The 25,714-nt window shown below is 55.7% G+C and overlaps 1 protein-coding gene across 7 annotated transcripts in view; it reads right to left on the bottom strand.

The window, feature by feature from the left end:
* Nucleotides 1–25,714, bottom strand: part of PACS2 (phosphofurin acidic cluster sorting protein 2) — a 64,546-nt gene that overhangs the window by 21,703 nt on the left and 17,129 nt on the right. For all 7 annotated transcript variants that reach the window (XM_061395588.1, XM_061395583.1, XM_061395584.1 and 4 more), the window contains exons 2-6: nucleotides 6,086–6,173; nucleotides 3,294–3,383; nucleotides 1,884–2,009; nucleotides 762–924; nucleotides 198–271 (exon numbers count right to left, since the gene is read on the bottom strand). In XM_061395588.1, the coding sequence (XP_061251572.1) occupies nucleotides 198–271; nucleotides 762–924; nucleotides 1,884–2,009; nucleotides 3,294–3,383; nucleotides 6,086–6,173 (541 nt within the window). The remainder of the gene's footprint in view (nucleotides 1–197; nucleotides 272–761; nucleotides 925–1,883; nucleotides 2,010–3,293; nucleotides 3,384–6,085; nucleotides 6,174–25,714) is intronic.

Below are 25,714 nucleotides of genomic sequence, written 5' to 3'. Positions count from 1 at the left end.
TCCAGTGACCCCGGCCCCCTACTGCCCCCGGTACCTCCTCAGCCCCCTACCTGCCCCCCCATTACCACTCGGCCCCATCCGCCCCTGTCCCCCCCGTTACCCTCTCAGCCCCCTACCTGCCCCCTGGGACTCCCCCATTACCCCCGCGGCCCCCTACCTGCCCCTGCCCCCACCCCGTTACCCCCGCGGCCCCCTACCTGCCCCTGCACGGCGTCGTCACTGGCCTCCTGCTCAGAGGAGAAGCTCTCATACTCCTCCTCCGAGTAGTTCTCTGCGGAATGAGCACACAGAAGGGAGGGCACCCTGAGATTCCGACCCCCAGAGCGCAGGGAGCCGCGAGGACACGGCCCCCACAGCCGGCACGGCAGGTGGACAGCCCCCACGTGCCCCTCAGTGGTCTTCCTGCCCCTCACAGGGTTCACCCCCACGTGCCCCCCCGCCATGGTCTGGCCCTTCCTGACCACCACAGGGTCCTGGATCTTCTGCTGGACCGGTCCCTGCCTGTCCACCCCCGCCTCAGGGGAGACAGTGACCCCAGCTGTGATAGAAGACGGCCCAGTATGGTGCCAGACCCGAGAAGGCACCACAGCTTCCCGAGACTCGCTCAGTGGCTAGGTCCCAGTGTGGGGGCGGGGCTGGGACGCCCACCGCCCAAGGGCCGCCTGCAGACCCTCGCATCACCTCCCCAGCTCCCCACGCCTGCAGGCTCATAGCCGGGAGGTGGCGTCCATGGCAGAGAGGCGGCCCAAGGTGGCACTCACCGGTGGACTTGGCCTTGGGGCCGGCCTGCATGGCGCTGTCCTCGTGGTCGATGGGCTGGCTGGACAGCGAGAAGATCCAGATCTCAGCCACCTTGACCGCGGCCTCCTTGATGTTGCTGCAGAGGCTCAGCACCTGCCCGCCCTCCGCCGGCTGTTGCAGCACCTGCGGGGGCGCGGCTCTGGAGACCCTGCTGGCCCACGCCGGGGGCACACGCGGGGCTCCGCCAGGCCTTCCTCTCGGCAGCGACCAGAGGGGCCGTGGTCAGCCAGGCAAGCATGGGGGCAGGGGGCGCACAGGGCAGGAGGACAAGAGGGCACGGAGCCAGTGGCCGGGCCACGAGGGAGCTGTCACATCAAGTGGGGCAGTCAGTGCCAGGCCCAGTCCCCGAGCGCTGAAGGCCCCCCAGCGCCGAAGGCTGTCGAGGAGAAGCGGCGTGGCAGCAGGCAGCGTGTGAAGCCCCAGGGCCAGCCCAGATGGGGCCCGAGCCTCAGGACTCAATGCCAGGGACCAGGCCCCGGGGGGCCAAGGAGGACAGGCCCGTGTGAGCCGGAGCTCTGGTGCCACAGAGCAGATACCCCCTGGGTTTGGCCCAACAGGACGGGGAAGCCCTGGGGCTGCTCTGATCATGAGAGAATCAAGCAGACCTCTCTCTGGGCAGCAGAGACCCCCACCCCCGCCTGGCACCGGCCTATGCCCCCCACCAGGACCCCAGGTGCCCAAGCAGTTCACTGGACAGGCCTTGTCAGGACAAGCCAGCGAATGAATGCCTCCACGTTTTAGAAGCTGTTTTTGCGGTCATTTGATCAAATCCAGCCTAATGCTGGAGTTTTAGGGACCAGATTATTTTTTAATTTGGGGGACTCAGCTGGGGCGGCCAGCTCTTTCGTCAAGGAAGAAAATGAGGCTTTTGAGAAAAGCAGCGCCTCCTATCACCGTCACCAAAGAAGCCATGTTAACAAAGGGGGCTGGCAACGCCCCTGGCCCACCACCCACCCGGGCAGCCTCCTTCCCGCTGGGCAGGAGGCTCAGGGGGGCAGTGAGGGCGGGGTGCCTGCAGGGACGCGCCCCCACCTGCCCTGCCCACCAGGAGGCACAGGAGGCCATCTGGCCACCGCCCTCACCTCAGCCATGTTGATGGAGCCAGCCGCCAGCGTCTTGTAGCCCAGGATGGTTCGGTTCTTGTACCTCTTTCTTCGCTGCAGCATGATCTGAAGCTTGTTGCCTTCTCTTTTCAGGAAGTGGGGGTACTGCGGGGGAGGGGGGCTACGGTGACACAGACGGCCACGCCCCTCGACACCCACGGATCATGCACCTGAGCCCGGGGGCTCCCGGCCCGCTGGTCATCGCAGGCCGTGGTCACAAGAACGGCCACTGGTGGCAGACATGTGCCACATGGTCAGGCTCTCAGGAGGGGCCCATGCATCTGGGGTAACTGCTCAGCGGGGCACCTGCCTGGCGGTCCAGGGCGCCGTGCCCACCCAGCACTCCGGGCCCAGGCGGCCACGCCCGCTCCCAGGACCGGGGCGCTTGTGCACACTGGTGCGCGCGTGTGCACAGGGCAGACGTGCACATTTCCTCAAGGGTCCCAACTAACAGCCTACTGTAAAAGCCGGGGGGCCACGGGCTGCGCTCCGCCGGGGCAGAGGTGGAGGGGACACAGCCGCGTCCATGCCCGGGGAGCCACAGGCCCGAAGACAGCGGACCGCACGCTTTGGAAGTTACACTCGACAGGCCTGATTCCTGCGGCATTCCCTGGCGGTCGGGACTCTGGCTCTCACTGCCGAGGGCCTGTGTCAGTCCCTGGTTGGGGAGCTGAGATCCCAGAAGCCACTTGACATGGCCAAATAAATAAATAAAATAAGAATAGAACCTGACTCTCCTCACCACCACCCCCACGAAGAAAAGTCAACACAAAACCCAGAAGGCGCCATGGGGCTCGGGCAGTAGCCGGGCTGGCAGGGCTCTCGCAGACTGGCTGCAGCACAGCCCCATCTTACGGCTCACAGCGACAGGGGTTTCTGGGATTTGGAGCCACTGATGCTAATGCAGCAGGTGTGCTCAGCCAGAACTGCACCGGCTGAATGGAAACAACTCGGGTCTTAATTATGCAAAGAGAAGTGGGGGGAGGAGGAGCCTGGGGAATGCTGGCCTGCCCAGCACCCGCCCCCCTGGGAGACCCCTGTTTCACACAGGGTTGGGGGGTCCCGGTCTAAAGCCCACCAGCAGCGCAGCCCGGAACACCCGAGGGGTTTGAACTTACAGAGCGGGCTGTCCACGGCCCCACCCCCTCTCCGCCTCCTTTTGTCTGAGATGTCGAGTTGCTTTCTGCCCCTCCCCAACCCGCATCTCTTCTAAACACGGATGAGATGACCGAACCTGAGCACCTGAATTTTGGCCTCACCACCCTCTCTTCATCTTGGGAATGTGAGGAAAGACTCGACCTAACACCCCAAGCACGTTTCTAACCCTGGAGAGCCCGCCTCGTGGGAGAGGGGCAGTCTGTGCCGGCACAGGGCGAGGGCGCGGCCCACCTGCAGAGAGAAGGTCAGCGCCAGGTCGGTCTCCACTTGTCCGCTAGGGGGCAGCACGATCTCGTGGGACCGCAGGATCCGCTTGGAGCCCTGGCACAGAACAAGGAAGCCGGACTCAGAAGAGGGCACGTTGCAGCGAAACGGCAAAGGCCAGAGTCAGTTCATTTCAAAGTGTCAGCGGAAGAGCTGCCGACAGGGAGGGGGCGAGAGGCCTGAGCATGTGACTCCCAAAGGCACCACCGGGGGTTTATCCCCAGCCTTAAAACAGCCCGCATCCTTTGACCTTCTTCGAACTGCGGTCCTGGAGAAGACTCTGGAGAGTCCCTTGGACATCAAGGAGATCAAACCAGTCAATCTTAAAGGAAATCAACCCTGAATATTCATTGAAGGACTGATGCTGAAGCTCCAATACTTTGGCCACCTGATGCAAAGAACTGACTCATTAGAAAAGACCCTGGTGCTGGGAAAGACTGAAGGCAGGACGAGAAGTGGACGCCAGAGGATGAGATGGTTGGATGGCATCACTGACTTGATGGATTTGAGGTTGAGCAAGCTCTGGGAGAGAGTGAGGGACAGGGAAGCCTGGCGTGCTGCAGCCCATTGGGTCACAGAGAGTTGGACACGACTGAGCAACTGGACAACCTCCTCTACAGGTTTGTCCCAGCGCCTGAGGAGACGAGACTGAGATGGGTCACGGCCAAGCTCCCTGCACTCGCGGGATGAACATGAAGGTGGATGAGCAGATGTGCGAGAGGCCACGTGTCCCCAGGAAGGCAGAACCATGATGGGTGTCCTCCCCCGACTCCCACAGCAGAATGGGTGAGGTGGTCAATGACTGAAGCCCAGCAGCACATCCGCAGGACGGGGAGGGCAGCACCAGCCGGAACCAGACCCGGGGACCCAGGGATGGAGGCAGAGACAGACCCGGTGGGTAGCACACTAGGGAGCCTGCAGGCTGGCCGGGAAGGTGAGAGTGAAAGTCACTCAGTCATGTCCTACTCCTTGCGAGCCCACAGACCCTACAGTCCATGGAATTCTCCAGGCCAGAACACTGGTGTGGGTAGCCTTTCCCTTCTTCAGGGGATCTTCCCGACCGAGGGATCGAACTCAGGTCTCCTGCATTGTAGGCGGATTTCTTTACTGGCTGAGCCACCAGGGAGGCCCCTGACAGAAAAAGCTATTCACTACATGGCCATAATAACGTGGACAGATGGTCCGCAGAGAACACCCAGTCCCGACCTCAAACCTTGGCCCAGATGAAGTTCCAAATGGATTAAAGATGTTCACCATAGGATCATCTTAAAAACAGCTGTCCCAATGCAGACAGCCTCGGGAGCTTGCTCCACTGAGTGCAGGAAGCAGACACAGTGGGACTAGCTCAGCCCCGCGTCCGGGGAGCACCGCGAGGAGACAGGCTCACAGGGCTGGGCGGGCGAGCAGAGGTCACCCCGCGGCTGACATCGGCTCCCCAGCGTGCAACCGGGACAAGGGGTGCAGAGACGGGTGAGGGCGGGAGCAGGTGCTGGCCCCGGAGAAGATGCTGACAGAGCCGCAGCGGGAGGGCACCGCGCCAGGCTCACAGGGAGGACACCCCCGTGGCCTGGCACTCCCCACCCCTGGCCTCGCCCCTGTGCCCATCACAGCCATGCCCCCAAGCTCCCTGTACTCCTGAGCCCGTCTGGGTCAGGCCCTCAACTGACAGGCCTGTGCCAGGTGAAGAGGAGTCCCAGCAAGGACGCGGGCAGGGGCAGCAGCGACCACAGTGGTCAGCTGGTGGGGCAGCTCATGTGCCCTGAGGGCCTGGGGGTGGCAGACGAGCTGGGAGCAGACTGAAAGGCAGGCGACCCAGCGGGACGGGAGGCCCGAGGATAAGCCAGGGAGGACACCGCGTGGGGTCAGGCCGGCAATGCGGGCGCCGAGGTGAGCTGGCAGGACGGGCGAGGCGGCTGCGAGGGGGCCTGGGCCTGCCAGGGGCCAAGTGTTCCGTAGGGACAGGGTCCAGGCGGGACCACGGGGAGGGCAGCTGGAGGGACGGGGCCCCAGCGGGGGGGGGGGTCGGCTGTGTCAGAGGTCAATGGCGCGGGTATCGGGGGCCAGGAAGGGTCCATCCCCTTGCTCTGACCCAGAGAGGTTCCCGGGCCATGGGGCCCCGAGCAGACCGGGCCACCCGTGGGCCGGCGGGGCCGGTTCCTGCGTGGGCATTGCCCCCTGAGCTGGGAGTGCCACTGCCCCTCGGGCCAGGAGCCTTTCCTTGGATGCCAGGCTCTCCTCCCCAGGCCCTGGGCTCCACACTGACCTCCAGTCTGGAGGGCGGCCTGGCCCCGAGCCCCCGAGGTGCTCCCGGTGGTCCCGTCGGGAGGCCCTGCAGACCCTCAGGGTCAGAGCGCTCAGGTCGGCTGCAAACACGGGCACCAGCAGCCCGGGGTCGGGGGGTGAGGCCAGACTCCACCCTGAGGGGCTAACCCTCCGAGGTCCTCAGAGGACAGGCCACACCGGGGATGTGCCCCCTTCAAGGAGCTGCCCGTGGGCACCCATGAGCCACGCTGGGGCAGGAGGGGCCGTGGTGGTGGGCCCAGCACAGCCCCCGCCGCAGGGTCTGCAAAGGGCCGAGAGCCGCCCTGAGAGTGGACGCGGGACCCGGCCCCCTCAGAGGGCCAGGGGCCCCACGGGGCTAACAGGACCCCTCCTCCAGGGCGGCCAGGTGGGGGTCTGCACAGGGGAGGGCCCCGTCTGGTCCCCAGGCAGCAAGCACACCCGCAGTGCCCCAGGGCGGCGCCAGAGGGAACCCTCACCTGCATCTTGACGGCAATCACCACGGAGATGAGCTCCTTCTCCAGCTCCTTGAAGACCACCAGCTTCTTCAAGGTCAGGCTGCACAACCTGCCAGAGCACAGGCAGGCTCAGCGGCGGCCGCGCGCGGACGCCCCGCGGGCCCCCACACTCTGGTCCCACCCCGCGGGCCCCCGCACCCCGGTCACTCGAGGAGAGCGGCGGCCGTGCGCGCGGACGCCCCCGCGCCCACCCCGCGGGCCCCCACACCCCGGTCACTCGTGGAGACGGGCCTCGCGCCTCCCGGGGCTCCGCCCAGGCCCCGCCAGGCCGCGGAGGCTGTTGGACCAAGCCCCCCCCTGCAGAGGGTCCACAGACGGGCAGGGCAGAGAGCCGGCAAAGACACAGACCGGGGAGCCCCCAGGGACGCACTCCCAGCTGCAGGATTCCGGGGACCCTGCTCTCAGGGTTCACCTGGGCCCCGCCCTCTCCTCTGTAGGGCCCCGCCCGCCCCAGCTGTCTGCACGGAGATCCATCCGCCCTCCGCCCGGTGCACAGGCGCCAAGAGGCAGACACGAGGCCTCCCCGGCAGCAAACACTCCAACCGCGCGCTCCAGCGTGGAGACACAGCGCGCCCCACAGTCCCTGCCGCTCCGCAGTGAGGTGGGGACCCAGCAGGACCCCGCACGTGGCAGGGCCCCCCTCGCAGCCCCCAGCCCAGCCCCTCCACCCACGGGGGCTGCTCTGACTGGGCAGGGCCAGGGAAAAAGCTAGAGAAGGAGACTCACGAAAGGAGTTAATGTTCACCACAACAGACCACATCCTGGGCAATGAAGCAACGCTCCACACACACGTTAAAGAACCAGAATCACATACTCTATGTTCTCTGACAAGAATGGAGTTAGCTAGAAATCAGCTATGGGAAGACGACTGGAACCCATCAGCTACTTGGGAAACGACCACACACTGCTAAATCACCAGCAGGACACAAAGGAGGCTGGAAGGACATTGGACACATTTTGTGTGGATGAAAGGGACAAACACAGTGTCAGGGACTGTGGGACGCGGCTAACGCGGTGCCGAGAGGAGAGCTCACAGCGTTCAGTGCTTACAGGAGGAAAGAAAGACACTCTCCAGGGCACGATCCAAGCTTCACCTTACAACACTAGGAAAGAGCAAATTAAGCCCAAAGTGAGAAGGCAGGAAATGAGGAGAATAAAAGCAGAACAACGAAACTGAAAACAAAGACACAATTAGAAAAAGATAAACCCACATCTGGGTCTTTGGAAAGAGCAATAGACTTGATTAAAAACTCTAGGAACACAAAAGAAATAAAAGTGAAGTCGCTCAGTTGTGTCCGACTCTTGTGGCCCCTTGGACGGCAGCCCACCAGGCTCCTCAGTCCATGGAATTCTCCAGGCAAGAACACTGGAGTGGGTTGCCATTTCCTTCTCCAGGGGATCTTCCCGACCCAGGGATCGAACCCGGGTCTCCTGCATTGCAGGCAAGGAGAGATAAGAAAACCTTCCTCCGTGATCAATGCAAAGAAACAGAGGAAAACAACAGAATGGCAAAGACTAGAGGTCTCCAAGAAAATTAGAGATACCAGGCGACTATTTCATGCAAAGATGGGCTTGATAAAGGACAGAAATGGTACGGACCTAATAGAAGCAGAAGATATCAAGAAGAGATGGCAAGAATACACAGAAGAACTGTACAAAAAAGAGCTTCATGACCCAGATAACCACAATGGTATGATCACTCACCTAGAGCCAGATATCCTGGAATGCGAAGTCAAGTGGGCCTTAGGAAGTATCACCACAAACAAAGCTACTGGAGGTGATGGGATTCCAGTTTACCTATTTCAAACCCTAAAAGATGATGTTGTGAAAGTGCTGCACTCAATATGCCAGAAAATTTTAAAAACTCAGCAGTGGCCACAGCACTGGAAAAGGTCAGTTTTCATTCCAGTCCCAAAGAAAGGCAATACTAAAGAATGCTCAAACTACCGCACAATTGCACTCATCTCACACACTAGCAAAGTAATGCTCAAAAATCCTCCACGCCAGGCTTCAACAGTACATGAACCGTGAACTTCCAGATGTTTAAGCTGGATTTAGAAAAGACAGAGGAACCAGAGATCAAACTGCCAACATCTGCTGGATCATAGAAAAGCAAGAGAGTTCCATAAAAACATCTACTTCTGCTTTATGGACTAACACCAAAGCCTTTGACTGTGTGGATCACAACAAACTCTGGAAAATTCTTCAAGAGATGGGAATACCAGACAACCTGACCTGCCTCCTGAGAAATGTGTATGCAGGTCAAGAAGCAACAGTTAGACGTGGACATGAAACACTAGACTGGTTCCAAATCGGGAAAGGAGTACATCAAGGCTGTATATTGTCACCCTGCTTATTTAACTTATATGCAGAGTACATCATAAGAAACGCTCGGCTAGATGAAGCACAAGCTGGAATCAAGACTGCGGGGAGAAATTTCAATAACCTCAGATATGCAGATGACACCACCCTAATGGCAGAAAGCAAAGAACTAATGAGCCTCTTGATGAAAGTGAAAGAGGAGAGTGAAAAAGTGGCTTAAATCTCAACATTCAGAAAACTAAGATCATAGCATCTGGTCCCATCATTTCATGGCAAATAGACAGGGAAATAGTGGAAACAGTGACAGACTTTATTTTTGGGCTCCAAAATCACTGCAGATGGTAATTGCAGCTATGAAATTAAAAGATGCTGTCTCCTTGGAAGAAAAGCTATGACCAATCTAGACAGCATATTAAAAAGCAGAGACATTATTTTGCCAACAAAGGTCCGTCCAGTCAAAACTATGGTTTTTCCAATAGTTGTTTATGGATGTTAGAGTTAGACTATAAAGAAAGCTGAGCACCGAAGAATTGATGCTTTTGAACTGTGGTGTTGGAGAAGACTCTTGAGAGTCCCTTGGACTGCAAGAAAGTCCAACCAGTCCATCCTAAAGGAGATCAGTCCTGGGTGTTCTTTGGAAGGACTGATGCTAAAGCTGAAAACTCCAATACTTTGGCCACCTCATGTGAAGAACTGACTCATTGGAAAAAACCCTGATGCTGGGAAAGATTGAAGGCAGGAGGAGAAGGGGACGACAGAGGATGAGATGGTTGGATGGCATCACCGACTCGATGGACATGAGTTTGAGCAAGCTCTGGGAGTTGGTGATGGACAGGGAGGCCTGGCGTGCTGCAGTCCATGGCGTCGCAAAGAGTCGGACATGACTGAGCTGAATCTGTGAAGCAGGAATAGATGAGAATCCCTTCCACGTGATAAAGAGCATGTCCAAAGGCCTCCAGCAAACATCATGCTGGACGGTGAGAGACGGCATATTCTCCCCTAAAGCTGGGAGCGAGGCCAAGCGCGTCCTCGCAGCACTGCCACTGCACACAGCACCGAAGTCCTGCCCAGGGCAAAGGAGACGAGGCAGAGGGTAGGGTCGTTATGTAGAATGTTCCAAGGAATGTGGGAGAATGTGGAAACAAGCTCCAGGAACTACTGAGGTTACCAACATGGAAAGCAGCGCAGTTCCATATACGAGCAACGAGCAACGGAGTCAGGGTGTAAAAAACCTTGCATTTACAAAAAAAAGAAATACCTAAATCTAATACAGTAAACGCTGGGTCTGCATGTTAGGCACTCCCAACTGCTGTCAGGGCCCCTGCCGGGCTCAGGACTTTCGTTCTCCCCAAACGAGACCGCAGATGTGGCCCCAGGTGCAGTTCCAGTGAAGTCCCCGTGAGGCTTTTTTATAATTACTAGTTAAGTAACTTTTCAATGTATATGGAAAGGTGAAGGAACTAAAACAATCGAAATAATTTTGAAAAAGGAAAGCAGAAACAAACAAATGGGGCCTGATTAAACTTAAAAGCTTTTGCAGAGGAAACCACCGACGAAACAAGCGACAACCTGTGGGGCGGCGGAAAATACTTACGAACGATGCAACCGAGAGGGCTTAACTTCCAAAATACACAAACAGCTCAGACACCTCAGCACTGAGAAAACCACCAATCTGATTAAAAATGAGCAGAAGACCTCAACAGACATTTCTCCAAAGACATCCGGACGGACGACAGCCGTGAGGAGACTCAGCGGCCCCGACCGTCAGGGAAACGCGAGTCTAAGCCTGGAGGAGGCGCCGCCTCCCACCGTCTGAAAGGCCACCGTCAGAACGTCTACATCAGACACGCTGAAGAGCACGTGGAGAAAGGGAGCCTGCCTGCACTGGTGGCGGGAAGGAAAGCCGCTGAAGTTACCAAGGAAAATGCAACGGAGGTTCCTCAAAAACCAAAAACAGAGCTATCGTGTGAGCATGGAACCCACTCCCGGGCACGTACTGGTTGGAGACAAAACTACTAACTTGAAACGATACATGTATCCCAGTTTTCACAGCAGCATTCTTGACAACTGCCAAGGCATGAAAGCAATGAAGGAGGCCATCAGCAGACGCATGGATAAAGAGGGCCTGGCGTGTGTGTGTGTGTGTTCGTGTGTGCGCACGCGCGCGCGTAAAGTGCAACATTACCAGGCCATAAAAAGGAATGAAATTCTGCCACTTACAACTCTGGGGGACCTAGAAATAAGTCGGACAGAGAAAAACAAAATACTCCAGGTATCACGTATATGTGAAATCTAAAAAATAACATAAATGAATGTACAGAGCAGAACAGAAACAGATTCAGCTAGAACACACCAGTGGTTACCAGTGGGGCAGCGGCAGGGGGAGGGCTGAGACAGGAGGGCACTCGGAGGCACAAACCGGCAGGCATAAAGGAGACAAGTTAGAAGGATGCGCTGTACAGGGGGGGGCAGAGCCAGCACCTTACAGCAACTTTAAACGGAGTTTAATCTGTGACACTATTGAATCGCTATGCTGAAACTAATATGATAATGTAAGTCAACTGTACTTCAGTAGAAAACACAATGACTTTGAAAAAGAAAAACAGCGTAGTCGGGCACGTCTCACCCCGACACGGAGACTTGCTCTAAACCGACAGCTCAACACAGCATGCTGCTGGCCAAGGGCGGGCGCGTGGAGCGACAGAGCAAGCCCAGTGAACGGGACGGCGTCAGCACGCAGACCTCTGCTCTGCGAAAAGCCCTCTCAAGGGCACAAGAAGACAAGATAAGAGTCGGAGAAAATACTTGCAAATCACATTTTCGACAAAGGGTTTTATCTGGAATGTGTAAAGAATGCTCAAATCTCAATAATGTGAAAATAGTCCAGTGAAAATGGGCAAAACATTTTAACAGACTCTTCACCAAAAAAGCCATGTGGCTAATAAACAAGCACATTAGAACATGCTCTACCTTATTAGCTGTTGCTGTTTACTCACTAAGTTGTGTCTGACTCTTCTGCAACCCCATGGACTAGAGCCCTCCAGCCTCCTCTGCTGTGGAATTCTCCACGCAAGAGTACTTGGCTTGTAAAGAATGGAGTGGGTTGCCATTTCCTTCTCCAGGGGATCTTCCCAACCCAGGAGTTGAACTCACGTCTCCTGCGTGGCAAGTGGATTCTTTACCCCTGGCCACCCGGGAAGTCCCTATTAGTTATCAGGGAGATGCAAATTAGAGCCAGAGTGAGACGCCACACACCCGTTACCGCAGGGAAACAAGATCCAAAGGCCCGCTGCTGGGGAGTCGGTGGAGAGGCGGGGCCGTGACCCTGCAGGTGGAGGGCCTGGGGGCATCGACCCCCAACCCCACTGCTGGGAATCCACCCACGGACTCAGACATGAACATCCACAGCAGCTGAGTTCACCATCACCCCAGACTGGAAACCGAGACATCCCTCAAAGCCACTGGGCCATCCACACCGGGGAGTGCCCCTGGGGAACCGGAGCCCAGGCACCGCCAAGGGCACTCGAGTTCAGGGAAACACACACACGCACGGTGTGGGAGGGAAGCCAGAGGCGGCAGCGCACAGAGGGCCCGCCCTGCATCTGCCCACGTGTGTGCCTTCACGGGGGGCAGGCGGAGGGTGCAGGGCAAAGAGCAGCAGGGGCGTCACAAGGCTCGGCTGGGCTGTCCTGACCTGCCTGAGACGGTGACGGGAGTCAGAGTTTGGACAGAAGAGGAGGCAGGGGTTGAATTATCCTGCAGGTATGCTCTTTAAAGTACCTTTTCAAGAGTTAGAAAAACCCAGACCTAAAGGATGTAGCGTGCAGTTGCAAACCAAGCACCTTATTCGGATCCTGCTTTCAATAAATTAATCATTAAAAAGGAGGGAGGAGGGTTCAGGATGGGGAACACATGTATACCTGTGGCGGATTCATTTTGATATTTGGCAAAACTAATACAATTATGTAAAGTTTAAAAATAAAATAATAAAAAAAACCCTCAACATTCAGAAAACTAAAAAAATAAAAAAAAAACACTTCCTAGCCCTTATCTGGGGGTGGGGGCCTCAGGGTCTCAATCTCCTTTCAGGGCTTTCTAGAAGCCGACATCCCTCATGCCATGTGTGGCTGGGGAGGGGTGAATCCCGTGTTCAGAGACCGCAGAGTGGAGGTGACCCTCCAGAAAGCAGAGCTGGGCACCCACAAGGCCGTCTGCCCCTCACAAAAAGGGCTCACGGGGCTCAAGCACGGTGGCCTGCAGGGAGCCCGTCTCAACCCAGGATGGACTCACTTCCTGTGAGGCTCCCAGGTGCCTGTGACACCTGCAGCCACTTGGGATTCTGTGTGTGCACATGTGTGTTGCAAGGCACCTCCAAGCTGATGGGATCCGTGCAAACAGCATTAAAAGAATCAAAGGGTGACCTGCACGGAGACAGAGCCAGACCAACAGAACAAACGCTGCTTGTGTTTTATCCGAGGTTGGCTTTGAGAGACGGGCCTGAGGGCTAGATTACAGGCAGCCCAGGACGAGATTTATTGCATAAGGCTTGGCCCTCAAGGAAATCATGAACACACACACTGCGAAATCCCCACAAACAGTGACTCACCACGACCTAGGACCGTTATCCCGTAAAGCACTCTGCATTGTAAAGGGTAGGTTCACAGGACTCTAAAGGCAGCCCAGCGGGTCTCGCCTCCCTGTAGACAGCAGTCCCCAGGCTTTTTGGCACGAGGCACTGGTTTCCTGGAAGACCATTTTTTTTTCACGGACTAGGGTCGGGGGTGGTTTCAGCCTGATTCAAGAGCTTTGTATTTATCATGCACTCACTATTATTACATCAGCTCCATTGCGCATCACCAGGCATGAGATCCCGGAGGCTGGGAACTCCTGCTGCAAAACGTGAAAACCTGCTCCTTCCACGTGAGGGGGGCCTTGCTCACAGCCAGAGTTCCCTCTGCTCTGCCTGTGTGTGCACAGCCAAGCTCCACACCTGACCCAGGGAAGCAAGGGTCTGGTCTGTCTTCTAAATCAGAGAAAAGCTAGAGTGAAGCCACAAAACCCACACCGACAAAGACGAAGCAGCGCTCTCCACGGTAGCTGCAGACGTCCTTAGAGGAGCACTGACGAGGCGCCCGTCACCACGGAAACCCAGTGTGCTCTCCCTGCCCACCCACCGCCTGGAGGAAGGCTCTTCTTCCAGGAGGCTGCCAGCTGCCCCTTGATAACAGACCCCGCCCCCATGCCAGCTGGGTGCGGGCCTCCTGGCCAGCGACCTTGTCCTGCCCCGGGCGGGTGGGCCAGGCCCTGGAGCCGCAGGGATCTCTTTCCGGGTGGCAGGCCCCTTGCTCGCTGTCTCCCACTAGGTGCAGGACCCAGGCAACCACACGCCAAGGACGCAGAGGGGCAGCCAGCCCTGGACCAGCCGTCAGCCTGGGAAATAGATGGGGACGTCTCTCCGTCAGAGACGTCAGCTGTGCCCTGACTGGCAGGTCCCAGTCTCACGCCATCTGCACAGACGAGGCGACCCCCATTCACGTTTCTCAAGTCACACTGACTGCCCTGAGTGTGCCCTTGCATCTTGACCTCCCTCCTCAACTCTCAAGAGCCGTGCTCACATGACTCGTGTGCACCTCCCACGCCTGCTGTGGACTTGCTCACTGTAGGGGCACACGGTGTCTTGACCCCCCAAGCCCGTGATGGCCGTTCAGGCTGCTGCAGTGAGCAGACACTACCTGCCCTGGCCATGCCTTCACCTGCCACACGGCACCTTCAGCTTGCAAAGGGCTGCCGGGTCCACTCCGGGCACTCGGAACCTGGGGGGCTGCTGCCAGCTTCTTACTGCGCCTCATTTATTCCAGGTGCAATCATGGGCCTGCGTGCATCACGCCTGTCATCTCCCAGGCGGAGGCCATCATTCGAGTGGGTTTCTCAGATCAGATCCGATCAGTCGCTCAGTCATGTCCGACTCTTTGCCACCCCATGAATTGCAGCACGCCAGGCCTCCCTGTCCATCACCAACTCCCGGAGTTCACTGAGACTCACGTCCGTCGAGTCAGCGATGCCATCCAGCCATCTCATCCTCTGTCGTCCCCTTCTCCTCCTGCCCCCAATCCCTCCCAGCATCAGAGTCTTTTCTAATGAGTCAACTCTTTGCATGAAGTGGCCAAAGGACTGGAGTTTCAGCTTTAGCATCATTCCTTCCAAAGAAATCCCAGGGCTGATCTCCTTGCAGTCCAAGAGACTCTCAAGAGTCTTCTCCAACACCACACTTCAAAAGCATCAATTCTTCGGCACTCAGCCTTCTTCACAGTCCAACTCTCACATTCATACATGACCACAGGAAAAACCATAGCCTTGACTAGCCGGACCTTTGTTGGCAAAGTAATGTCTCTGCTTTTGAATATGCTATCTAGGTTGGTCATAACTTTCCTTCCAAGGAGTAAGCGTCTTTTAATTTCATGGCTGCAGTCACCATCTGTAGTGATTTTGGAGCCCAGAAAAATAAAGTCTGACACTGTTTCCACTGTTCCCCATCTATTTCCCATGAAGCGGTGGGACCAGATGCCATGATCTTCGTTTTCTGAATGTTGAGCTTTAAGCCAACTTTTTCAGTCTCCGCTTTCACTTTCATCAAGAGGCTTTTAGTTCCTCTTCACTTTCTGCCATAAGGGTGGTGTCATCTGCATATCTGAGGTTACTGATATTTCTCCCGGCAATCTTGATTCCAGGTTGTGCTTCTTCCAGTCCAGCGTTTCTCATGATGTACTCTGCATAGAAGTTAAATAAGCAGAGTGACAATATACAGCCTTGACGAACTCCTTTTCCTGTTTGGAACCAGTCTGTTCCATGTCCAGTTCTAACTGATGCTTCCTGACCTGCATACAGATTTCTCAAGAAGCAGATCACGTGTTCTGGTATTCCCATCTCTTTCAGAATTTTCCACAGTTTATTGTGATCCACACAGTCAAAGGCTTTGGCATAGTCAATAAAGCTGAAATAGATGTTTTTCTGGAACTCTCTTGCTTTTTCCATGATCCAGCAGATGTTGGCAATTTGATCTCTGGTTCCTCTGCCTTTTCTAAAACCAGCTTGAACATCAGGAAGTTCACGGTTCACATATTGCTGAAGCCTGGCTTGGAGAATTTTGAGCATTACTTTACTAGCGTGTGAGATGAGTGCAATTGTGCGGTAGTTTGAGCATTCTTTGGCATTGCCTTTCTTTGGGATTGGAATGAAAACTGACCTTTTCCAGTCCTGTGGCCACTGCTGAGTTTTCCAAATTTGCTGGCATATTGAGTGAAGCACTTTCACAGCATCAGCTTTCAGGATTTGGAATAGCTCAACTGGAATTCCATCACCTCCACTAGCTTTGTTCGTAGTGATGCTTTCTAAGGCCCACTTGACTTCACATTCCAGGATGTCTGGTCTAGGTCAGTGATCACACCATCGTGATTATCTGGGTCGTGAAGCTCTTTTTTGTACAGTTCTTCTGTGTATTCTTGCCATCTCTTCTTAATATCTTCTGCTTCTGTTAGGTCCATACCATTTCTGTCCTTTATCAAGCTCATCTTTGCATGAAATGTTCCTTTGGTATCTCTGATTTTCTTGAAGAGATCCCTAGTCTTTCCCATTCTGTTGTTTCCCTCTATTTCTTTGCATTGATTGCTGAAGAAGGCTTTCTTATCTCTTCTTGCTATTCTTTGGAACTCTGCATTCAGTTATTTATATCTTTCTGTTTCTCCTTTGATTTTCACGTCTCTTCTTTTCACAGCTATTTGTAAGGCCTCCCCAAACAGCCATTTTGCTTTTTCGCATTTCTTTTCCATGGGGATGGTCTTGATCCCTGTCTCCTGTACAATGTCAAGAACCTCATTCCATCATTCATCAGGCACTCTATCTATCAGATCTAGGCCCTTAAATCTATTTCTCACTTCCACTGTATAATCATAAGGGATTTGATTTAGGTCATACCTGAATGGTCTAGTGGTTTTCCCCACTTTCTTCAATTTAAGTCTGAATTTGGCAATAAGGAGTTCATGGTCTGAGCCACAGTCAGCTCCTGGTCTTGTTTTTGCTGACGGTATAGAGCTTCTCCATCTTTGGCTGCAAAGAATATAATCAATCTGATTTCGGTGTTGACCATCTGGTGATGTCCATGTATAGAGTCTTCTCTTGTGTTGTTGGAAGAGGATGTTTGTTATGACCAGTGCATTTTCTTGGCAAAATTCTATTAGTCTTTGCCCTGCTTCATTCTGTATTCCAAGGCCAAATTTGCCTGTTACTCCAGGTGTTTCTTGACTTCCTACTTTTGCATTCCAGTCCCCTATAATGAAAAGGACATCTTTTTTGGGTGTTAGTTCTAAAAGGTCTTGTAGGTCTTCATAGAACCGTTCAACTTCAGCTTCTTCAGCGTTACTGGTTGGGGCATAGACTTGGATTACTGTGATATTGAACAGTTTGCCTTGGAAACGAACAGAGATCATTCTGTCATTTTTGAGATTGCATCCAAGTACTGCATTTCAGACTCTTTTGTTGACCATGATGGCCACTCCATTTCTTCCGAGGGATTCCTGCCCGCAGTAGTAGATATAATGGTCATCTGAGTTAAATTCACCCATTCCAGTCCATTTCAGTTCCCTGATTCCTAGAATGTCGACATTCACTCTTGCCATCTCTTGTTTGACCACTTCCAATTTGCCTTGATTCATGGACCTGACCTTCCAGGTTCCTATGCAATATTGCTCTTTACAGCATCGGACCTTGCTTCTATCACCAGTCACATCCACAGCTGGGTATTCTTTTTGCTTTGGCTCCATCCCTTCATTCTTTCTGGAGTTATTTCTCCACTGATCTCCAGTAGCATATTGGACACCTACTGACCTGAGGAGTTCCTCTTTCAGTATCCTATCATTTTGCCTTTTCATACTGTTCATGGGGTTCTCAAGGCGAGAATACTGGAGTGGTTTGCCATTCCCTTCTCCAGTGGACCACATTCTGTCAAATCTCCCCACCATGACCCGCCGTCTTGGGTTGCCCCAGGGGCATGGCTTAGTTTCATTGAGTTAGACAAGGCTGTGGTCCTAGTGTGATTAGATTGACTAGTTTTCTGTGAGTATGGTTTCAGTGTGTTTGCCCTCTGATGCCCTCTTGCAACACCTACCGTCTTACTTGGGTTTCTCTTACCTTGGGCGTGGGGTATCTCTTCATGGCTGCTCCAGCAAAGCGCAGCCATTGCTCCTTACCTTGGACAAGGGGTATCTCCTCACCGCCACCCTTCCTGCCTTCAACGTGGGATAGCTTCTCTAGGCCCTCCTGTGCCCACACAGCCACGGCTCCTTGGATGTGGGGTTTGTCCTCCCAGCCACCACCCCTGGCCTCGGGCTTGGGGCGTGGGGTATCTCCTCCTGGCCGCCGCCCCTGACCTCGGACGCGGGGTTTCTAGGAAGTGTTTATTTACATGTCTTATGATTTATGGTTCTTGGATATCATATTCTTCAATTTCACACCGTTCCTCCCAAAGTTTTGTTTTTTTTTTACTCTTTTCACTGAGGTCATTAATCTACATGGAGCTGTTCTGTGTATGGTGTGAGGTAGGGACCTGACTTTATTATTTTCTCTATGGATGCCCACCTATCCCCCAACCAGTTCTGCAAGAGCAAACTCCTTCCTTACAGATTAAAGGCTGTCTCTGAAGATGCGTGTGTTTCTGTGTCTTCCTGTGTCCCAGGGGTCAATCTGTCTATATTTCTGCCAACTGCCTATTGTTTTAATGAGCACAGCTTACTTAAACATCTGCTAAGCAAAACACTTCCTAAACACAAACACATCTCCTTTGTCTTTAAAATTGTTTGTCTGCTTCATATAAACTTCATAACTTGCCAAGTTCAATTCCATTGTGGAATTTTATAAAACTGAATTACATTTAGGGGGAACTGGTAACATCAGGTCATCACAGAGCCTTGGTGCCTCCTTACTCAGGTGCTTTGTGTCCTTGAGTAAGTGGGCAGCCCTTTCTCTGGTGAAAGTCATGCCCTTTGTCCAACTTATCCATGGATAAGCTACCAGCTGCTTTTATGCTGTTTTTCTTCGTTTCAAATGTTTGTAAATTTTACCAGGTCTTGCAAGAATTAAGTCAGACCTCATATAAAGTGTTCCAGAGACTGAAAAGATGTTTTCTAAACCGTGACACTGCCCATTTTACAAGGGGAAGAGAACCATGGAAGCCCCCAGGGGAAGCGAAGTGCACGTCTCAGCACTGCTGGTCCTGCGTGGCATCTTCTGTCAGCCGGCCTTCCGGAACTGTCACTGGTTCAGACATCTTCTACAGGCTCTTACATTGTCCATTAGAACGACGATGCCATCGCAAATGGCAATGTTGTTTCTTTCGACCCAATCTGATCTGCTTTTCACGTCCTGTTGCACTGTCCATCTGATCTACTTTTCACGTCCTGTTGCACTGTCCATCTGATCTGCTTTTCACGTCCTGTTGCATTGTCCATCTGATCTGCTTTTCACGTCCTGTTGCACTGTCCATCTGATCTGCTTTTCACGTCCTGTTGCATTGTCCATCTGATCTGCTTTTCACGTCCTGTTGCATTGTCCATCTGATCTGCTTTTCACGTCCTGTTGCATTGTCCATCTGATCTGCTTTTCACGTCCTGTTGCATTGTCCATCTGATCTGCTTTTCACGTCCTGTTGCATTGTCCATCTGATCTGCTTTTCACGTCCTGTTGCATTGTCCAGCTCCTCAAGGATAACAGTCACCTTTCTTCTTGGTTTTAGAGATAATATTTCTAGTGTTTAAGGATGGTAAGTGTACAGCAGTGAAGTCCAGTTATCTTTCTGCAATGATGGAAACGTTCTGTAACTGCACTGTTTAATGCGGTAGTCAGTAATTACCACTTGAAATACGCTGGCCAAGTACAGAATTGAATTATACACCTTAATGTGGGTGCATGGATTAATCAACAGCCAAATGTAAGTGAATATATTAAAATTCGTGCAGGTCTGCAGATTTTTAGTAGGTAACCTACAAGTGTTAGCCACTCAGTCGTGTCTGACTCTCTGTGACCCCATGGACTGTAGCCCTCCAGGCCCCTTAGTCCATGGAATTCTCTAGGCAAGAATACTGTGGGTTGCCATTCCCTTCTCCAGGGGATCTTCCCAACTCAGGGATCGAACCTGGGTCTCCCACCTTGCAGGCAGATTCTTTACCATCTGAGCTACCAGGGAAGCCTATGGACAAGTTAAACTTCCTATCTATTTCTATATTCCTAACGTGTGTGTGTGTGTGTGTGTGTGTGTGTGTGTGTGCGCGCACACACGCTCTTTCGTGACTGACTCTTTGCAACCCCATGGACTGTATGTGAGCCTGCCAGGCTCCTCTATCCACGGGATTCTCCAGGCGAAAATACTGGAGTGGGTTGCTCTTTCCTCTTCCAGAAGATCTTCCCGATCCAGGGATCAAACCCGCGTCCCTTGCGTCTCCTGCATCGGCAGGTGGATTCTTTACCACTAGCACCACCTGGGCAGCCCATATCCCCAGTACTGTCTCTTAAATTCCATCAAATGCTTTTTCTGGATACAGCATATGAGTTTTCTCTTCACTCTGAATGTGATAAAAATAATTAGTACTCTAAGGTTAAATAAATCATTCACATACTCCTGAGATAATTTCTGTCATGAGATACTTTTGCCTTTTTTTATCTTGTAGGGATATTTTTTTCCTGTCATTTTCTTCAGGGTTTTCACATCTATGTCCATGAGGTCCCCACTGTTGCGCTTCCCCTGGGTGTTTCCATGATTCTATTGCCCTCATAAAACGGAGAGTGTCACTTTTAAAAAATCTTTTCAATCTCTGGAATATTTCATATGAGACAGAACTTAATTCTTGGAAGACCTGGTAAAATTTACAAATAAAACCATCTGGTGTTCTCTGGAGAAGAAAAGGGATTTTAATATAACTGGTCTCTCCACATTTTCTACTTTACTAAGCCAGTTACTAAGTAATTCATATTATTTCTAGAAAAACCTCCTCCTTACTTTCCGTGTTTACTGACAGCACTCTCGGTGGCTTCGGCCCTGCCTCCGCGCGCTCCTCCCAGCACGTGTGCTTCTGCCTGTCGTTACTTTTGCCAGTTTGGTATATTATTGGTCTCCCCAAGCAGTCGACTTCAGGCTTTTGTTAATATTTAATACTGTTTTTATTTCATTAAATTTTGGTCCTTGCGATCTCCATTCCTCTGTTTTTATCCTAAGCTTCTCCCTGATCTCTATACAGCTTGAGCTGGGCGCTCCCACGGCAGAAGGCTTAGTCTCTCACTCTCTAACATCTGCATTTAAAATGAGGCATCTCAGTGTTCAGCGTCAAACCCACACATGACACCAACTCAGGTTTCAACAGCACAGGGCCACCCACCATCCTCCACACAGGGCAGCCGCACTGCCATGCCAGGGTTCCCTAACCCCAGGAAGGGCGGTCCCCAACACCCACCCAGCACTCTGATTTCACAAGCCCCCACCACAGACGTGCTCTGAGCCTACCCACCCCCGGTCTCTCCCCGGCCCGTCTGGCCCAGGCCCCTCCTCATCCAGAGGGTCCCAAGAAGGACTGCCCCTTCTTCTGTCCGAGTGTGGACGCACAGAAGAACAACTGTTTCTGCTCCGTCTTTCTGCGTTTGGTGGACTCACAGCTGGTTGATGGACAGCACACTCACCCCTTCCTGCAGCATCTCATTAGGCTGTCCAGCCGACAGGCTTTGCTCGGTGTTGGGGGAGCCGCTATGTCTGGGGTGCTTCGTCACACAGTCGTGTCTGACTCGTTCTGACCCCATGGACTGTAGCCCGCCAAGCTCCTCTGTCCATGGGATTCTCTAGGCAAGAACACTAGAGTGGGTTGTCATGCCCTCCTCCAGGGGATCGTCCCAACCCAAGGAACAAACCCAGGTATCTGGCATTGCAGGCAGATTCTTCACCAGCAGGGACCACCTTCAACACAGGTGTGGAAGACATCTCTGCCCACGAGAAGGGGATGCCCATGATGAGCATGAAACGGCCCCAGACACACACTCCAATCCCAGGGTCTTTATTTCCAGCTGTGCAGGCAGAGCTGAGCCTGCGTGACCACTGCCAGCATGGAGACACCCAGGGGACGACACATGTCTCTGGGCACTGGCAAAGCAGAAACCAAGGAGTGCATGCAGGAGTCAGCTGTGAGAGTCAGCAGAGCTGCAGCACTGCCCACAGCCCAGGACACCTGGACAGGCTGGGCTCCAACTGGGCCAAAGGCAGTGTGATCCCCTCAGAGCACCTCTCGCCACCAGATGGGTCCCAGGAGGCAGTGCCAAGCCCCTGACTCTGGGGGCCCCTGTCTCTCCAGGCAACGCTTGGGGCTCAGGTTTCCGTGTGCCCTCAGGTCAGTGGGCCCCGCAGAGTGCATTCTCACAGAATGGGGCTCCCGGGCTGCTGCTCGGTGCCCACCCAGCTGGAGGGCAGGCAGGCCTCCTGGGGTTGGCCCTCATGTGGCCCCTTTCCAGATGGAGCCGTCCGTGCCCAGGACAAGGGCCTGTCTGGGCTCACAGAGTCCGGAGGAAGAGAGAGGTGCCAGTGGAGGGGGAGTGGAGGGAGAGGAGAGAAAGGGGAGGGAGCACCCTGGGGGAGGGTCAGGCGCGTCCTCTCTGGAGCTGACTCGAGGAGGACTCACATGGGGCCTGGCACACAGGGTGCCGGGCCTGGCCGGGGCGGGGGGTGTCACTGAGCTCGGGGTCGGGGTCAGGGCCAGGGTGGATGGACACCAGGCCCTGGAACAGAAAGCAGGCAGGCCAGCGGCAGAAGGTGATCAGAGTGCCCTGGGATGGGAAAGCAGGACAGAGGGACCTCGGATCACCCGTCAAGGCCCACGCAGAGCAGAGCACGACCGCCAGGGACAGGGCTCTGCCCAGGGGTTCAGGCTACGCAGGTCCCCGAGGTCAGGGAAGGAATGTCGGGGAGGGGTGAGGAGAGGGCCCCGTGTCCGGATACCCTCAGTTTCTGTGAGTTACAAAACCAGTGATGTTTCAGAGAGTTCAGGGAAACCTGGCTTCGCAGACGTTTTTATACACAGGCCCATGGGACGTTTCCATGGATAAGACTGGGAGTGGATAACCCCTGCCAGGGGCGAGGGTAAGGCAGTCTGTCCAGCCCTCCCCAAGTCACCCGCCGCAGGGAGGAGGCTGAGGGTCCCCCTGAGGCCCCCCAAACCTGGCCAGCACCTGCGCCCACTCCCAGCGCAGAGTCCCAGCTGCTTCAGAGCCTGCGCTCTGATGCTGGGGCAGTGGGTGCCGCAGAGGGCACAAAGCCAGTTCTCCATAGAAGACCAACTGCCCCTCATCCTGCGTGTGGGCACCAAGCAGACACAGGAGCCTACGGCCCAGCCGCCCAGGGGCACGAGCGTGCCCACAGAGCAGGGTGGGGACCTCCTTTAGACCAAGTTCCCTGAGCCTGGGCTGCATTCGGCTGAGCGAGACTAGGTGGGGCAGGGTCTGGACGGAGCTCCGCAGGGTCCATGGGCCCAGGGGGGTGAGGGGCGGAACAAGGAAACTTCTCCAAGAGGCTCGGCAGGCCTGGGGGTCTGGAGGCTGCTTCTACCCTGAGCAGAACCCCAGGCAGACCTGCCCAAGCCCCGCCCAGGGTCCCCACTGGGAGTCCAGCCGGGCAGCGGTAAGGATCCACGCTGGTGAGACCCCAGGCATCTGCTTTCAACGCTTCCTCACCCCTGGAGGCTGTAACTGCTGCAGCTGTGAGGAAGAAGTCTGCCAACGTCCACCTCTCTCTCTACTGTGGTAAAATACATGTAACGTGAAGTTTACAATCTTCAAGCAGCCGGCCCCGTGGCTTCAGGCACACTGGCACTGTGACGCCCCATCACCACCTGTGCCTCTTTCCCTTTGTGAAACTGGAACCCTGTCCCCCAGCTCCCTGACCCCCCATTCTGCTTCTGGTCTACTAATCCAACCGTGCCAAGGACCTTGAAAGAGGATCGCACACAACCGGCCTCCGCGACTGGCCACATCACTCAGCATGTCCACCCGCGCTGTGGGCTCTATCAGCTCTGCCTTCCTTTTCAAGGCCGGGTCGGCATCCCCATGTGGCCCAAGCACATGGCCGGGCCACTGTCCCCGTGTGGACCGAGCGCGTGGCCAGGTCATTGTCCCCGTGTGGACCGAGCACGTGGCCGGGTCAGCATCCCCATGTGACCAAGCGCGTGGCCGGGTCACTCTCCCCGTGTGGACCGAGCACGTGGCCGGGTCACTCTCCCCGTGTGGACCGAACACGTGGCCGGGTCACTCTCCCCGTGTGGACCGAACACGTGGCTGGATCGGCGTCCCCGTGTGGACCGAGCATGTGTCCAGGTCACTCTCCCTGTGTGGACCGAGCGCGTGGCCAGGTCATTGTCCCCGTGTGGACCGAGCACGTAGCCGGGTCGGTGTCCCCGTGTGGCCCGAGCGTGTGGCCGGGTCACTCTCCCTGTGTGGACCGAGCGCGTGGCCGGGTCGGCATCCCTGTGTGGCCTGAGCGCGTGGCTGGGTCACTCTCCCTGTGTGGCCCGAGCGCGTGGCCGGGTCGGCATCCCCGTGTGGCCCAAGCACATGGCCAGGCCACTCTCCCCGTGTGGCCCGAGCGTGTGGCCGGGTCACTCTCCCCATGTGGACTGAGCGTGTGGCCGGGTCATTGTCCCTGTGTGGACCAAGCATGTGGCTGGGTCGGCGTCCCCATGTGACCAAGCGCATGGCCGGGTCACTCTCCCCGTGTGGACCGAGCATGTGGCCGGGTCACTCTCCCCGTGTGGACCGAACACGTGGCCGGATCGGCGTCCCCGTGTGAACCGAGCACGTGTCCAGGTCACTCTCCCTGTGTGGACTGAGCGCGTGGCCAGGTTATTGTCCCCGTGTGGACCGAGCACGTAGCCGGGTCGGTGTCCCCGTGTGGCCCGAGCGCGTGGCCGGATCAGTGTTCCCCTGTGGACCGAGCGCGTGGCCGGGTCGGCGTCCCGTGTGGCCCGAGCGCGTGGCTGGATCAGTGTTCCCGTGTGGCCCGAGCACGTGGCCGGATCAGTGTTCCCCGTGTGGACCAAGCGTGTGGCCGGGTCAGTGTTCGCCTGTGGACCGAGCGCGTGGCCGGGTCAGCGTCCCCGTGTGGACCAAGTGCGTGGCCGGGTCACTCTCCCCGTGTGGCCCGAGCGCGTGGCCGGGTCAGTGTCCCCGTGTGGACCGAGCGTGTGCCTGGGTCGGCGTCCCCGTGTGGACCGAGCGCGTGGCCGGGTCGGCGTCCCCGTGTGGCCCGAGCGCGTGGCTGGGTCAGTGTTCCCCTGTGGACCGAGCATGTGGCCGGGTTGGCGTCCCCGTGTGGCCCGAGCACGTGGCTGGGTCACTCTCCCCGTGTGGCCCGAGCGCGTGGCCGGGTCAGTGTTCCCCTGTGGACCGAGCGCGTGGCCGGGTCGGCGTCCCCGTGTGGCCCGAGCACGTGGCCGGGTCGGCGTTCCGTGTGGCCCGAGCACGTGGCCGGGTCACTCTCCCCGTGTGGACCGAGCGCGTGGCCGGGTCGGCGTCCCCGTGTGGACCGAGCGCGTGGCCGGGTCGGCGTCCCCGTGTGGACCGAGTGCGTGGCTGGGTCGGCGTCCCCGTGTGGTCTTGGTGTCTTTGCTCTTCCCTTCACACAGCAACACAGCCTGGGTGGCTGTCCGCTCTCAGCTCCTGTGACCTGTGCCTCAAGGAGCCCAGGGAGGGAACACTTGAGAACACGCTGTTTTCAATCCCTCAGAACCTTCACCCAACGTGGGACAGTGGGGCTGGGGGCCATTCTGCCTGCTGATTTCCACAGGAGACGCACTGGGCCCGGGCCGAGGAAAGCTCCGGGCGCGCCCAGGTCCCTGGAGGACGGGGCCAGGCACCCAACCCAGGGGCTGCCCTGCTCCTCAGGACTCTAACCCTTCCTGAAATCGGAAACACGGACATTACTGTGAGCAGAGACAGACACGGCTGTGAGATGCGTCGCGGTGCCGACGGCAGACAAAGGACTGATGTCCCGGCACAAAGGCGCCCTCAGAGGAACCGCCGGGAGACAATCGGCCCACAGAGGCAGGCGACGGCACCCAGGCGGCTCCAGGGGGGCAGGGCCCCCGCCCGTGGCACCCCGCCTCCAGGGCCAGCAGGGCCCACGCTGACCACCCTACCCGTCGCCCCGGTGTTCAAGTGGAAAAGCTGCAGCTCCAAAGAAAGCGACGAGACCTC

This window comes from Bos javanicus, chromosome 21, assembly GCF_032452875.1.
Source record: "Bos javanicus breed banteng chromosome 21, ARS-OSU_banteng_1.0, whole genome shotgun sequence".
Classification (NCBI taxonomy): domain Eukaryota; kingdom Metazoa; phylum Chordata; class Mammalia; order Artiodactyla; family Bovidae; genus Bos; species Bos javanicus.
Note: the sequence above shows the minus strand (reverse complement) of the source record. Positions and strands in the feature narration are given on the sequence as shown.